The 16,618-nt window shown below is 38.8% G+C and overlaps 1 protein-coding gene across 20 annotated transcripts in view; it reads left to right on the forward strand.

The window, feature by feature from the left end:
- PDE4D (phosphodiesterase 4D) overlaps positions 1–16,618 on the forward strand; it is a 1,115,543-nt gene that overhangs the window by 885,104 nt on the left and 213,821 nt on the right. For all 20 annotated transcript variants that reach the window (XM_082457172.1, XM_082457178.1, XM_082457175.1 and 17 more), the window contains one exon: positions 10,253–10,444. In XM_082457172.1, coding sequence (XP_082313298.1) covers positions 10,253–10,444 — 192 coding nt within the window. The remainder of the gene's footprint in view (positions 1–10,252; positions 10,445–16,618) is intronic.

The following is a 16,618-nucleotide window of genomic DNA, read 5'->3' on the forward strand; positions in this document are numbered from 1 at the left end:
TTTATTGTGAAACTAATGACGATCAAGCTTAGAGCCTTCCATTGGCTGGGGCCCATTCTAAGTTCTAGAAAGGAGGCTTACTAGCCACTGTACATAGTTATACGTTTTGTAAAATTTGCAAAAGTAGGAATTTGGGGGGTATTATTTTTCTCAAAACAGACTCTCAAAATTATATAACCTTCATGTGACATGAAACCAGGATCCCACCCCTGATTACATGGCTGACTGGAGGGCAGACAGGAGGATGTTCAAGATAAATTCTATTAAAATGTCTTTTGGGGCTTCCCTGGTGGCACAGTGGTTGAGAATCTGCCTGCTAATGCAGGGGACACGGGTTCGAGCCCTGGTCTGGGAAGATCCCACATGCCATGGAGCAACTAGGCCCGTGAGCCACAACTACTGAGCCTGCGTGTCTGGAGCCTGTGCTCCGCAACAAGAGAGGCCGCGATAGTAAGAGGCCCGCGCACCGCGATGAAGAGTGGCCCCCGCTCGCCGCAACTAGAGAAAGCCCTCGCACAGAAACGAAGACCCAACACAGCCAAAAATAAATAAATAAATAAGTAAATTTTTTTAAAAAAGTCTTTTAACAGCCCAGCATTCTATGCGCTTTTCCAGATGATTTCTTCAAATGAACTAATCAAACTTCATTAGTTCTTTCTTTAAAAAAGTGACTGATTCCTGGCTGAAATAAAATAATAATAATAATAAAGTTCATTTGAAGTAGAACCACACAGGTAACCATGGTAAATAATAACCAGGCTATAGTAACTAGTGTTGCATGTAAAGATGTTAATGTATTCATAATACAAGTATTTATTGAGTACTATGTACCAGGCACTAGTCTAGGTGCTGGGCATATGTTAATGAACAACGTGGATAAAAACCCCTACACTTATAGAGATACATACTAATGAGCAGAATACGATAAACAAAATAAGTAAATGAATGCTATGGAGAAAAATAAAAAGAAAAGGAGGCTAGGAAAGGCTAGGAAACTAGGACGGAAATTTTATTTTAGTTATTTTTTTATTGAAACTTTGTTTTTTTCCAGTTTTACTGAGATGTCATTGTCATAAAACATTGTTTAAGTTTAAGATGTACAGTGTAATGATTTTATATATGTATATATTGCAAAATGATTACCACAATAAGGTTTTAACACATCCATCACCTCACATAGTGACAGCTATCTGTGTGTGTGTGGTGAGAACTTTAAAAATAGACTCTCTTGGGGGCTTCCCTGGTGGCGCAGTGGTTAAGAATCTGCCTGCCAATGCAGGGGACATGGATTTGAGCCCTGGTCTGGGAAGATCCCACATGCCACAGAGCAACTAAGCCCGTGTACCACAACTACTGAGCTTGCCCTCTAGATCCTGTGAGCCACAACTACTGAACCCATGTGCCACAACTACTGAAGCCCACACGACTAAAGCCCATGCTCCGCAACAAGAGAAGCCACCGCAATGAGAAGCCTGAGCACCGCAAGGAAGAGGAGCCCTGGCTCAATGCAACTGAGAAAGCCTGCGTGCAGCAACAAAGACCCAACGCAGCCATAAACAAATGAATAAATAAATAAATATCCTTAAAAAAGAAAAAAAATATATATATATATACTCTCTGAGCAACGTTCAAATATACGGTATTGTTAACTATAGTCACCATGTTGTATGTTATATCCCTGAACTTATTCATCTTATAACTGGAAGTTTCTACCCTGTAACCACCTTTACCTGTTTCTCTCACCCCCTACTCCCCAACCCATGGCAACCACTGATCTATTCTCTGTATCTATGAGGTATTTTTTGGTTTTTTTTTTTTTTAGATTACGTATATAAGTGAGATCATACAGTATTTGTCTTTCTCTTTCTGACTTACTGAACTTAGTGTGATTGCCCTCAAGGGTCATCCATGTTATTACAAGCAGCAGGATTTCCTTCTTTTTTATAGCTGAATAATATCCATTCCATATGTACCGTATTTTCTTTATCCATTCATTGGTCAGTGGACACTTAGGTTGTTTCCATGTCTTGGCTGTTGTAAATAATGCTGCAATGAACATGCGGGTACAGATACCTCTTCCAGACAGTGATTTCATTTCCTTTGGATATTATATACCCAGAAGTGGAATTGCTGGATCATGTGGTAGTTCTATTCTTAATTTCTTGAGGAACCTCCACACTGCTTTCCATAGTGGCTGTACCAATTTACATTCCCACCAACAATGTACAAGAGTTTCTCTCACTAGGAAGCTAGGAAAGGCTAGGAGATTAGGGTGGCAATTTTAAATAGAGTAGCCTGGGAATATCTCACCATGAAGGTGACATTGAGCTGATACCGGGGTAAAGAATATTCCAGCAGAGGGAACTACAAATGCAAAGGCCCTGAGGCGGAAGCGCTCACATGTGTTCAAGGAGCAGCCAGGGGATGAAGAGGCCGAGGCAGAGTGAGCCAGAGGGAGAGAGGTACAGGGTGGGATCAGAGAGGCCTCAGGGGCCCAAATCCACTGAGGAGGGCCTTAAGCCCCAGTGAGGACAGAGTATTTATTCTGAGTGCAATAGAAAGCATTGGAGGATGCTGAGCCGGGACTCCTAGGGATCTGATTAACATTTTAGTGAGATCACTCAGTCTGTGATATAAAGAATAAAGAAGTTGGGGGCACACCATTAATTACCAGTGTTCCAGTGTGGGCTTATCAGAGCAATCTTAGTTGCTCTGTGTCACAGAAGAAATAAATATACACAGAAACATCTGCACCTCCACCTTGTTAACAAGACGCTCTTCCTCTCTTGGGCTTTAGCTTGATGAAGCCAAGGTTTGATGAAAACTGCATTTTGGAAATAAAAGAGCTCAGACGTGGTCTCAGAGAGCAAAAGCCTGGTGGTAAGGTTGGTAGTTTCCTTGCACACAAAGAAAATAAAACCAGGGGAAACCTTGCAGGACTGCATCTGATGCTCACGTCCAGCCCAGCCGGGAGACCTATGCTTTACTCTTCCCGTCCCCTCCATACTCTTAGTTTGAGATCAGCACCTGAAAACTGGATGTCAAGGAAAGGAACACATGCTTACTTATTTTATTCTCAATCACAGTGAAGCCTGGACGAAATTTTCAGAAATATTAAGGTCTACCAACAACTACGAAAATAGACACTTTCATTGTCAACATATATACAGGTTAAATATATGACTTGAACCGTTCATTATTTTTAGAGATTTACTGCAAGTATGGACCTCACTTTGCCACTGCAGGCTTTGCCTCTAACTCCCAACACTGCGGCCCCCTGTTAGGACCCGTTTGAGAACCTTTGTTAACAGATTTTCAGCCATAAAAGAGAATGAAATAATGCCATTTGCAGCAACATGGATGGCACTAGAGGTTATCATACTAAGTGAAGTAAGTCTCAAAGAGAAAGACAAATACCATATGATGTCACTTATAAGTGGAATCTAAAAAGTGACACAAATGAACCTATCTATGAAACAGAAACAGAATCATGGACATAGAGAACAGACTTGTGGTTGCCAAGGAGGAGGGTATTGGGGGAGGGATGGAGAATGGGAGGTTGGGGTTAGCAGATGTAAGCTTTTATGTATAGAATGGATAAACAACAAGGTCTTAATGTATAGAACAGGGAACTATATTCAGTATTCTATGATAAACCATAATGCAAAAGTATTTTAAAAAAGAATGTATATATGTAAAATTGAATCACTTTGCTGTATAGCAGAAATTAACACATCGTAAATCAACTATACTTCAATAAAAATAAATTTTAAAAAGAAATCTATAAACCTCAAGTAAAACAATTCTGAGTTTGAGCTTTTTAAATTTTAGATCGAATCTTTTAGAAAAATCAGCCTTTTGCCATCTCGTTTGGCAAAAACCTACTAATTAAGTCCAGCTTGTTCCTTCTGGCCTCCAGTCCAAACATCAAACTCACACCGTCGTTTTCATCTTGAATCTCTTTATCGGCCTCTGTGACTTGAGAGTGTCATGGACATGTCAGAAACAAATGTTGTGTGTTCCCTGAGATCATCTGATATTTTTACTCATAAATAGGCATATGCCTTTACCCTTTGTGCCAGGCTTTTGTTTATAAAAACCATCTGTGAAAACAAAGGGTAAAATTACATTCTCCATGCAAATATATGTATTATGCAAGATAACATGCACACTGTCACTTACATCTATAATCCACTAATGTGCTAAATACCATGCCCTCTCACGGTGTCCTATTCAAATTTGAGATGCAGTTTTGGGATTGATTGGAAAAAAATCGTCATTTATGCATATCACTGTAAAATGCATTTTTCTACAGTCTCATCTCTATAGATAATCTAAACAAAGTAAATATTAAAATGAGGAATTGGAAGAAGCAGTATTTATTTTCTTTACTCCAGAGAAGGTATTTGATCTTGCAGGAAAACCTTGAATGTTAAATATCACTGGTGTTGATTAGAAACAGGTTTCATAGCCTCGTGGTATTGATAACAATGGTAAAATACTTATTATAGAGAGAAAAAATATTTTTGAAATCATTTTCCAACTCTGCTTACACTTCATTAAGCTTGAGGGCGAACCATCCCCCTCGTCCTGAGTGGTAAAGCACCAAAATGGATTCCATCATACAGCCAACAGCATGGGCTACCATATACACAGAAGAGTCAGGTATAGGAGAATAAACAGCACTGTCATTGTGTCTCAAGTCCAGGTACCAGGCTAGACCCAGTGGCTGGAGGCCTGAGGTCAGGACTGTTTCTGCCCATTCTATTCTGCCGGAGCCCCACCCAGGTTGCTGGGATCTCCATGCCTTCCATGTTCCTAGCAGGAAATTGTTCTTTCTCCTCGGTGAGGAATATCTAGAGAAAAATCAACAGTCTCTACTCTCTCCCCGGATGTTATTGCACTGGAATGATGGAGTGGAGTGGAGACAGCAACTAAGTTGTAAAAGCAGCTCAAACCATAAGAGCAATCTGGCTCCAGCACCTGTCACCTCATTGATTGCCAAGGTTGATTCTGGTGGTTTGGCTGAGCAGCCCTCAGTTCCCTCTCTCTCACATCTCTCCCTGTAGGTTCTTCCCAAGGCAGTTTGCTCAGGAACAATCTGGATGGAAAGTCTCCCTTAAAGAAAAGGGATAATAATAGTAAAAATAACAATAGCTGCTAAGTATATGGAATGTGCTAGCTGCCAGGCAGTGTGCTAAATGCTTTCCAAATATTATATAGGGCCTTATAATTGCCCTAGAACTAGATACTGTAATCATCCTTATCAGCGAATGGGGGCTTAGAACGGTACAGTAACTGCCCAAGAGCATGCAACTAGAAGGTGGCAGAACCAAGATATGAAATTTAGACTACATTTTCTAATTCCCAAGTGAATGTCTTTGGAATATTTTTGGTATCTCCCCATCTCCCAATGGGAAGATCTCTGTTGTCAATGCACTATTGTTAATACACAGCGACGGAAGCAGCTCTCAGATGCTCCTTACGTGAACAGAGCCTTCCAGGGTCCCCTCCAGCGTTCAGCAGCTGCTCGTTCTCTCCAGGGTCTTCCCCGTGGGAGCTCTTCACAGATGCTCTGATAATGGGACCTCTGTTGATCGGGGCTTCCCGCAGCTGCTCCACTGGAGTCCTCAAGTGTCTCACCTTCATCAGGCTCCACACTGGGGGTCAATGTTGAGTGTAAGGTCCTGATGGCCAGGCGACATGACATGAGCTGTTCACCCAGGAGAATAGCAGGACCATGGCTCAGGAGAGAGTCCACATCATGGGCAAGAAGAGATGCCAAATGTGTAAACCAGAGAAGCAGGGTCTAGCATCAGGCCAAAAAAATGAGAAATGATCCTAAGCGGACAGATGATTACAAGGTCAGTAGACACAAATTGTGGGAGCAGTGGAGGAGGCTGAATGGAAAGTGGATCACGACAGGTAGTCCAGTAATTCTACTGATTTGGAACAGTGGAGAGAGCTGGGGAGCAGTTTGGTTGGTTGGTCAGTTTGCTTGTTTTCTCTTTGGTTTTTAAAGGGTCCTGAGTGGAGTGAATGGTCCTGAGTAGTGCTAGATGCACACAGCCTTCAGTAGTTCTAATTGCAACAGGCTGGCGGGGCCATTGCTCTTTACCGCCCCCCACTGGGGACCTCACAGTTGCATTGCTGCTTTTCCACTAATGCCTTCTTGGTAAAAGCCAGCTCTGTCAGGGAACATGTACATCATTGAACTGCATTAAGGACAGCAAACATGTGGGACAATGGAGCATCTTGCTTAGTTTCATTTTCTAAGACCTTCTGCAGACTCACCATTCCTCCTTATTCCAAATGAACTCTGAAACTCTGTAAGGAAACCCACCAAAAGGGTTTCAACAGAGACTCTTTTGCACCTTACTGTTGTATTCAAAACTGGAGAAACAGAGGATTTGGAAAATTCCAAAATTGGGGGTCATATAAAGACCGAGTCCCAGAATTAGCCTTGGCAAACCTGACCCATAAATTGTTCAGAATGTTAACATTTGAAGTTCTCTCCTGGTGAGGAAGCTAAGAGATGTTTCCCTATTTTTATAATGAATAAGGGGAGGCTTTGCAATAGAGACAGAAACACGGGGGCCATTCTCCCAGGCTCTGGAATCAGACAGTTTGAGTTTAAAACCCACTTACAAACTGTATGGCCTTGAACATGTGACTTAACATAGAGCCACTTCTTTATGACTCAGATTCCTCATTGGTCAAATAGAAAATATAGTGACTACTTCAAAGGGTTATTGTGGGGATTCAATGAGATAACGTACATAAAGCACACAGCACAATTCCTAGCTCTTGGAGTGTTCCAAATGCTTTATTATCATTATTATCATCATTATGATTAATTATTCTCACCATCATCATTAGACTCAGACATTCTTACTCTCTCCAAATCTATACTTACTTTCCCAAACTTCTGCTAAGCTTACACTTGGGCTTCATCTAATTGGCAGTGAGTCAAAAGAGGATTCATTACATCAAAGTGTTTGCCAAAGAATGTTTTTGGCAAATTCACAACTGATCTCTTTGGTACCAACATCTAAGGTTAGGGTTACCCCTCATCATCTTCTTGTCTTGTTAATAATACCATGACATTGACTGTTTATAAAGTTATGTTTCAAAAATGAGCAGCTTATTTGAATCCATCCATATTTTCAGGCTAAATAAAGTCTCAGTTAATTTACTATCCACTGAATGAAGTACTGCCTTGATGTGTTCCCAACCTAATCTCTCCCAAGAGGAGATCCTTAGTTCTAATATTTGAACAAAAGAGCTCATTTTTTTAAGTAAGCGTAAATGTCTAATAACAAATCAGTGACCATTTTTTAGATCATTCTCAATCTGTTTGTAAAGCTAATACTAATATTTCTTAGGCTAATATATTTTCATCAATATTTGGTAATCACTTCCTGTAAATTTTGAGGTTTTATTTTTTGGATAATATTTAAGAGGTTGTTTTCATGAGTCTTTAAGAAATAGATAGTTTTGGCCTTTATTTACAATAGATTTTCCTCAAGAAAATGATCTCCATCCAGTGGACAAATTGTTATATTACAACCTGCAAAGAAAAGTATCAAAGCCCATATACTCCCATATCAAGCATTTTATGACCTACTAATAAATGTTTGGTTTTAATAGGTAATAATACCGCAAAAAATGTTAAATATTTTAAGATACTTATCATTATTTGTTCCAAAACTGATAGTGGAGAATTTTTTTTTGTTAAGTCAAGACTTGCTTAATTTAATTGGAAAGATTATAATAATAAAAAAATGCAAATTTCTGATTTGGGGGTAATATTGGTATTTCCTCAATTGAACTGAGAAAAACTAAGCCAAAAATCGTACTCCTATATCTCCTATATTTCTGTTTCTGCATAGCATGAAAAGGATACCATATTTTATTTTTTAAAACAGTAAGAACATTTTGATATTGAAGGAGAATCAACATAAACATTTTTTATGTGTTCACATTAAGACCTCCTCGTGCTGAAGAGCGGCCATGACTATCTCCTTAGAGCAGAAATCACCCCTATCCTCTCCCTATGCAGAGGTCTTTTATGTGTTTCAACTGTATACTGAATGCCTTCAAAAGCCCTCTTTAAATACTACTTTTCCATGAAGATTTCTCAGATATCCCAGCTTGGATTAATGTCATCTCCTTTATTTTTGTACCTCAATGTGCTTATGGTAGGTACTTAATAAATGCTTATTGAGTTAAGCATATCCAAGAGAGCCTGCCAGAGATCCTGAATAAGTCTCTTTAATGATTAGAGATCCCTTCCCTTTGGCCTTCCTCAGGATTGTTAAAGTCCCAGATGCATGAAGTGTCTGTCCGCACGAAACAGATGTCCCTGTTTGGGTGTCACAGTTGCTAACACACTTTTGTGGTTTACAGGATTATGCATTACAGCTGGGAGAACTTCAGGAATAGTAGATAATTAAATCCAGGTAGCTCAGTAACTTTGGTCAATTAACCTTTCTAGGAGCTGGTATCCTTGTCTGTAAAATGAATCTGTTCAAGTAGATAATCTCTCAATGTCCTTTAAGGACCAAATGAATATATCAGTAAAGTGACAAAATTCTAAGAAAATTTTAAATTGAAAAACATGTTTATGACTGGCTAAGCTAGATTATGAGTTTTTCCTTTTCTTTTCTACTAGACAGATTGATTTGGAGTCAATGTTCTACTTTGGTCATAGATTCATAGGTGATTCATGAAACATCAAGCCCCTGGATAATTCTTCCAGTTTGGCCTCCAACCTTTGGGTCATAACACTATTTATTAATAACTCCAGTAGAAAAAGTAAAAGAATATTTTAAAATTAGCTAGTTAATAGTTTGGATAAAGGTTCTAATGGGAAAAACGTTGTTAACAACTGAACTTGAATTCATTTGTTTACTTATTCATTCAACAAGTTTTTAAACCACATAGTTGCTGAGCTCTCCTGAGCTACCACCCTCCTCTTATAAGAACACATGAGAGTTGACTTTATTTTACTACAGGCTGATGCTAGACTAGAAAAGCTCTTTGTAGAAAGCTTATCTAGATTATAAAGACTGTGATGTTAAGAATGGCATGTATGGTTCTTTTTTCCCCCAAACTCTAAAATCTGTATTGCCAAGCATCATGCCTTTCATTCATTCGATCATTAATTCAAACCACTTAGTAAAAATTTTCTGAAGTGCCACCATGAAGTGCTTAGAACACCCAGAATCTCCATTCTCAGAGAGCTCACAGTCTAGGAATGGAGATCAAGTGGTAATTATTTCCAGCTCATTGTAAACGCTATCAGTGGGGAGTGGGAAAGAGTCTTGGGAAACCAGAGAAAGGGCATCTCATGAAGCTCTGGGGTATCAGGGCAGCATTTCAGATGAAGGCTAAGTCCTCAAGGATAAATAACAATTAGGCAGGAGATTGGAGTGTTGAGAAATTGGGGAGCAAAAGGTTAGGTGGTGAGAGCCTGATACAAGTAGGTGGTGGTTCAATATGAGGGGAGCGTGAAGTTCCCGATGGAAGAGTGCTGCATATCGAGGTTGGGAAAAGGGTTCGTTGTCACTGAGAACAGATGCTTAGGACTCTGTCAGTTCAGCCAAGAAATGTAAACCTTATCTTGAGGACAACAGTGAGCCACTGAAAGGTTTTGAACTGATGAATTACACAGTCAGGTTTACATTTTAAGAAGAATCATACAAGGTGGAAAATGGATTCAAGAGACTAATTTAAAGGCTCTTATAATAATGTAGGTGACAGTTGACGGAATCCTGAACTTAATATACTGGCAGTGGGGATGGAGGAAAGTGGCCACAATAGAAATTAGTGATTGGGTAGGTGTAGGTGGGAGTGGAGAAGCCCAGGTTTGGGGAATCAAGGATATTAGGCATGTAATGGGCACTTGTTGAACTGAACCCAAATATTTAGTGAATTACTATGTAAAAGGAATTCTGTACTTAGGAGAGCTAGTCTTTGCAGAATGGCTCCTTTTAAACTGAAATTGAGTTCAGAGAGACCTATATATTTTGTATTTGGTCAGTTAACAGAGGTACTCAAAGGTGTAGGAAGACAAATATATGAAGTCAGTGTGTTTTTTTTCTTTTGTGTATTTTGGTATTACCATTTTTTTTGATAGCAGGAATCAGCTGTAAGTTTTCCTATTGTCAGTTCCTAAACTGAAGTCTCCCTTTACTAAACTATTAACATACAATTCACAGCAATGTCATTCTTTCTCCTTAATTGACAGCTTCGATGTGGACAATGGCACATCTTCTGGACGGAGTCCCTTGGATCCCATGACCAGCCCGGGATCTGGGCTAATTCTCCAAGCAAACTTTGTCCACAGTCAACGCCGGGAGTCCTTTCTGTATCGATCCGACAGCGATTATGACCTCTCACCAAAGTCTATGTCCCGGAACTCCTCCATTGCCAGTGACATGTAAGTGTGAGGGGGAGCAAAGAGAAGAGGGCGTGCTTAGAGAAAAATCAAGTAAATTTCCCTCTAGAGTTGATAAAACCAATGATATTTGTTCAACTGCATCATTCTCTAATTTAAAAAGGATGGTGGCTAAAATTATACAAGTTGAAGATAAATGGTAGATTGAATCTGTCACTCTTGTTAAGAAACATTTATTTTCCCAGAGAATACATTGTCTGGGAAAAGAGAGAATTAAATTTGCAATGGAGACATTTACACTTAAAACTTTAGCTTATATTCATGTAGGACCTGAGTTTAGCTACCCAACCATGTGAATATTTTCGAATATTTTGACAGGCTTTAAACTCAGTTTGCAAGTCCCTGTGATATTAGCACATATAGCCCTTTGAATGTATCTCCATTGACGTACTGTGCAGATGTTAGCCCTCGTTTGCCAGTTCATTTGAAATCTTTGTGAAGGTTTGCCTAAGTTAAACCATTTTTGGAATATTAATCACTGGAGGCAAGTACAGAAATCATTAGACAGACTTGAATATCATTTTAGACATGCCACAGCTTGGAAAGTAATTACAACTGATAAGCAGATTCGCGGATCATGTACCATCATTAGCTCATTTTCTTGTGCTTACTGTAGTGTTCATTAGTTTCCTAGTTTCTGGAGGCTTCTAAATAGGATCTAACTCTCACTCAATACCTGCACTGTCATTGGTGGTCACTCTGCCTCTGTGCAGAGTTAGTGTCTACTTTCCTCCTCTGCATCTGGGCATTTGTCTGATAACATCACCATCTTCTCATGACACCATCTCAAAAACTCAGCACAGGTAGCAGTACATCTTAGAGGAACTGTATGGGGTCCCCAAGGGTCTAGTGTGATTCTTGGTATTCTAACAGATCATCAAGGTATCTTAATAGGTCTCTATGGGATTCTAGAAATGAAATTATGCTTTACTCACTTCCCAACCTATGGCTCTTGGTTGCCATTTATGAATGGTTGTAAAATGACAACACTCTCTTCTCCCTAGGAATGAGCAACTAAAGTACAATCACTTTAATTCAAATTCTGAATTATGAAATTCACGTTGTGTAACTGTCTTTGTTTGAGAACTGCAGGAGATAGAAGAAAACTCTAAGACAGAGTTTTTGTCTCAGATAACTAATAATCTTATGAAATGACAGGTTTTAGATCAAATAATTAGTGAAAAAGACAGTATGTAAGTCCTAATTTCTGTCCTTGTGGTCTACAGGTAAAAGCATCTCATCACCTACCTCTATGCACAGGTCTCCACCATCTTTCAAAAACTATCCAATCTACTCTCCTTTTTTATCTGTTGTTTTTTGGCAATAAAACTTCTCCATAATCATATCTCTGCCCATCCTTCCAACCCCACCCCAAGATCTACATTTATTCTCTGTATTTCCTTATATGTTGTTGTTGCCTTAATATTCTGAAATCTATCTTCGACTCATACTGACCTCTGAAAATCCGTTAATTCAAGTAATGTTTATTGGTCACCCATAAAGCAGAAGTCATGGTGCCAGTTATTAAAGGAAATACAAGGTGCATTTCATCTCCTAGCTGCCATCACTGTTGTGTGCTCTCTTCCCTACTGCTCACAGACCTCTTCTTCACCAGCAACTCTTATCACCCCTTAACATATTTCCCCAAAGTATAGCCCCTGACCCTCTGGGCTCTGCTTTAGAAAACTCTTTTTTATATATGTTCAACTATCAGCCTTCATCAGATGACTTACTGCTCAGTATCTCTGGCCCTGCGACCTCAGTTGAGCTCCAGATCTATAGCCCCTAATTGCCTTCTGGAAGTTTAGACTTTCCTGTTCAACTGTTCCTTCACACTCACTAATTAGTACATATTCATCATTAATTCATTGTATTGATGGCATCCACTCTCCTTCACTACAAAACGACTTCCTTTTCCCATTGGCTTTATTTCTATGTTATTTTTATCCCATTTTCTTAGGTTTGAAAATTAAGACATTTGTTTATTCATTCATACGTAATAAAAATACTTACTGAACAACTCTGGTGTGTTTAAAGCTCCCCGTCTGCATGGGGGTAGGGGGAGAGGCAGGGCAAAAGGGCTGACATTTTAGACGTTTGCAATAAAAACTGGTGAGCACCATCCTTGAGGCATTTATGAGAGAAAAGGAGAAGAGAAGGAGAGTTTGCCAGCCAGGGATGGTCAGGCGAAGGGGGCAACATTTAGATAATGTGGGGCGAGGGAAATCATGGCTCAATTAAGGAATGACTGGTTGGTGTGAGTAGGGAAATGTGGCAGGAGAAAAAGAAGGTTGGAATACAGTCTATGGGACCTCAGAGCCACAGGTTTTTAGCTGGGACCACATGATCGCATTCTTGGTTTTATTGCTTCTGATTACTCTATTGTTGAATGATTGCATAGAATGATTACAGGGAAACAGATCATGTTGAAATTCATAGAAGCAAAGCAGGCTAAATATGATGGAGGCCCAGGTCAAGGGAGTGGGGGTAGGATGAGGTTAGTCCAGATGCAAGAAACAATAGGCTTACAGAATTGTGTGTGTGTGTGTGCGTGTGCGTGTGTGCATGTGTGTGCGTGCACGTGCACGTGTGCATGTTGGGAGACAGCCAGTGGGCAAGGAGAATCAGAGAGAATGTTGACGTCTTGACCCCGAACAAGTAAATGAATGGTGATGTTGACATGGGAACACAGGATAGAGTGGATGACATAATGACATAATGAATTTGGCTTTTACACGTTGAGACCAGAACTCTAGGAGAAACAAGACAACAATTATAGGACAAGGACAGAGAGCAGAAACAACAGTGCAGAGAGTGAGGGGAAATTAGAAGAACCAATTAGCTTCTGTAATGACTAGGTTTGGGATGACCACTGGGAGAAGCATCTTAGTGGGGTAATAGAAGAATTAGTGAAGGAGTGAATTGAAAGTGGAGATATCAGCAAGTACAGGCATCTCTTTAAAAGGTTAGTAAGTTAAAGGGGAAAAGAAAAACTAAAGTTGCTTGAGGGAGAATTAGGTTCAAGGGAAATTTTTTTGAATTCAGAACACTTAAGCTGAGGGACGCAGAGATTAAGTATGGACTTGTAGCTGCTGATGAAAATATGATCATGAGCCTTAAGGGACTAACCCTGAAAAAGTAGTAGAGACAAGTACTGCATTCTTTAGAACAATGAAAAAAAGAAGTGAAAGGGGGAGATATAAATTTGGAGATGGATGGCTGAAATGGTTTAGAGAATTGATGACTTATGATCTCTACTTTTTCATGCAAGTAGAAAGTATTAAAAAAAAAAGAACGTATATATGTGGATAACTGAGTCACTTTGCTGTACAGAAGACATTGGCACAGCATTGTAAATCAACTACACTTCAATTAAAACAAAAGAGAAGAAAAAGAAAGTATAGCCATCGATGACTAAAGGAAAGAGTGATGAGGCAGCTTGAGAACGGGGAAAAAGCTTAAAAGAGCCACACTGCAATTATAGAAAGAGAACAGAATAGGGGTGAGTAGAAAAGAAAAATGCTGAAAAGCCCTATAGATAATTATATATAATGTTGAATGGATGAATGACCAGGTTGAAAGTCATCTCCTCCAACTTCATCAAAGGTGAAATAACTGGGCTTTTGATAGAGGCCAGGGACAAACTCACGGTGACTTAGTAGACTCTGTTTTACATAGTTATGTATTCTACTGATATTTTCTACAATTATAGGAAATTGATTTTTGGATACCAGTGTGTATCCGTGCATTTTATGAAAAGGCTACAATATTTAACATCTAAATAGTGCTTTTCTTTCCAAAGTAAACTTACGAGGATGACCTCATTTTTCCCTGTACCTATTCAAGAGTTCCTTTATCTGACTGGACTCACGTAAGCGTGACAAATCTAATTAGACCGTGATGCAACTCTATATTTTGTTGAAAAATAATGTCTTGACATGTTCAGCTTTCTCATTCCCCCTGGGTATTTATATTGCAGCAATAAGGTTTTCCTTTGACACTAACTGACTCCTGAAAAGCATTCTTTCTACTAGGGAGATGAAGTTTCTATGAGAAGCAAGGTGAATAGAATAAATAACTACCATTTCAGTCTTCAATCTGATACTACACATTCCATCTACAGATAAAGTGTTATCCTTTCTCTTCATTTGACTTCACATGTGGCCATATGTAAACCTCCATTTTCTTACCTAGTTCATGATAATGCTGGGAAGATTGTTCGGTATCTATAATTCAACTGCACTTTGTAGAGAATGACATTATTATATATTTTAATCACTTTTGATGATTTTATACTTAACTGTTCTACTTAAGCTTTCCTATTGAGAAAATCCCTTAGAAATTTCAAATACAAACAGTAGCAATGAAGGTTTGTGATTATCTATTTGAATGAAGTGTTTTGGAAAACCATTAAATGCTCTTTAAGTTGAAATATAATTGTTTAATTTGTTGGTAAAGAGAGAAGGAAGATAATTACCTCCTATAAGACAGGATGGCATTATCTTATCTTCTATAAATAGATACTGATTAAATAGCTGAGGCACAAGAAGAAAATAAGACTAATAATGGTAGTAATAATAATCACAGCATACGTTGCATGTGTACATCACTCTTCATTCTTCTAAGTATTTCACATCTGTAATCTCATTTGATATTTTCCACAGTCCTATGCAGAGGGACATTATTATGCTGTTTTACAGGTGAGAGACCCAAGGTCCTGAGAGCTTAAACTTCTTGAAAAACACAACACACATTTCGATCATTTCTACGAGAACATTATTTGCAAATGCCATAAAGTGCTATGAACTATTGTGGCAAAACTGCTGAGAAACAGAAGTACCTGTTCACCAAATCCAATTGACCAAATGAATGACTTGGCACTATGAAAATTTAGTTTCCATTTATAGTTTAAGAATAAAAGAAGATACAAGCTCAAATTTCAGAGAAGTAATAAAGAAAATATGCAACTGACTCTTGGAAAATATGCAACTGACTCAAGTCTATAGAACTAGGCTAAACTCAGCATCTAAAAAAATTAGCTTATACAAGGCAGGAGAGAAGTTCCTGGCAGCCTCTGCTCAGAAGGCTGTCACATAGTTTGTTAAATGTAATCCCCAGTAGCAACTTAATTCTTAAGAATAATAAGAAATAGAAAAAATGTTAATGATTAGCATGAGTACAGTAAAGAAATAAATACATGAAAAGTAAACTTAAACTATCATTAAGAGTAAAAAAGTATTTTATAAGAGTAAAAACAACTAGATAACAGAAGGTTGCCCAAGTGCTGTCTTGAAGAAACATGAAGAAAATTACAGAATAGATGGATAATTACATTAAATATGTGCAGTTTTTTTTTCCCTCTTAAATTCAGAATGCATTTAAAACTATTTTCACTTCTGGATAACAGTTACTTCTGTTGCTGCACTTCATTCAATAATATGTTATTTGTATTTACAAATACATAGATACGAGTCCCTGGAAAAATTAACAGGAGAATTATCAGTAACAAAACAAATAGAATTTAATCATAAAACTATGAGTTTATTGAATACAAACTGCCTGTCAAACCACATCAGTTAAAAACACGTTTCAATTCATCTGGATAATGGACCTCTAGTCTCCATCTTCTGCTGAATAAACACTAACACAGAGAATCCAAAGATGATCCAAGTTGCTCTTTACTCATATCTACATACTGATACATACAGGGGAGGGCATGGAAGGGGCAATGAAGAGGAAGTGAGCGGACCCATTGTACCATAAAAAGCTGGGGCACACTTGGCAGTCTAGCTAATTAGTCCCCGTCACCATACAGAAGTATAGGACCTCATTTATCAAGGCTTTGGGGTGCCCCACGTGGGCATTCTTTCAGCTAGGAAACACTATCCCCCATCCCCAACTCAAATTTCTACCCTTTCTTTAGCAGTTAGGAAGTCCCTCACCACCTCTTGAGCCTTTGTGAGTTTTCAGTTGTAGCTCTTCCTGGCCTCTTCCTGTGACTATGGGGTAGAAGGTGGTATTGCCTCTAGTCCTGAGTTTGAAAAAGGAAGAATGATTGCTTATATACCTATTCATCAATTCTATTACAGGTTACATTATTCTTCATTAGTCTTACTAAGGTATCTCTGAAAATAAAAATAAAAAGAAATGTTGCAC

The sequence above is a fragment of the Balaenoptera physalus genome (assembly GCF_965194825.1).
Source record: "Balaenoptera physalus genome assembly, chromosome: 3".
In the NCBI taxonomy this organism is placed as follows: Eukaryota; Metazoa; Chordata; class Mammalia; order Artiodactyla; family Balaenopteridae; genus Balaenoptera; species Balaenoptera physalus.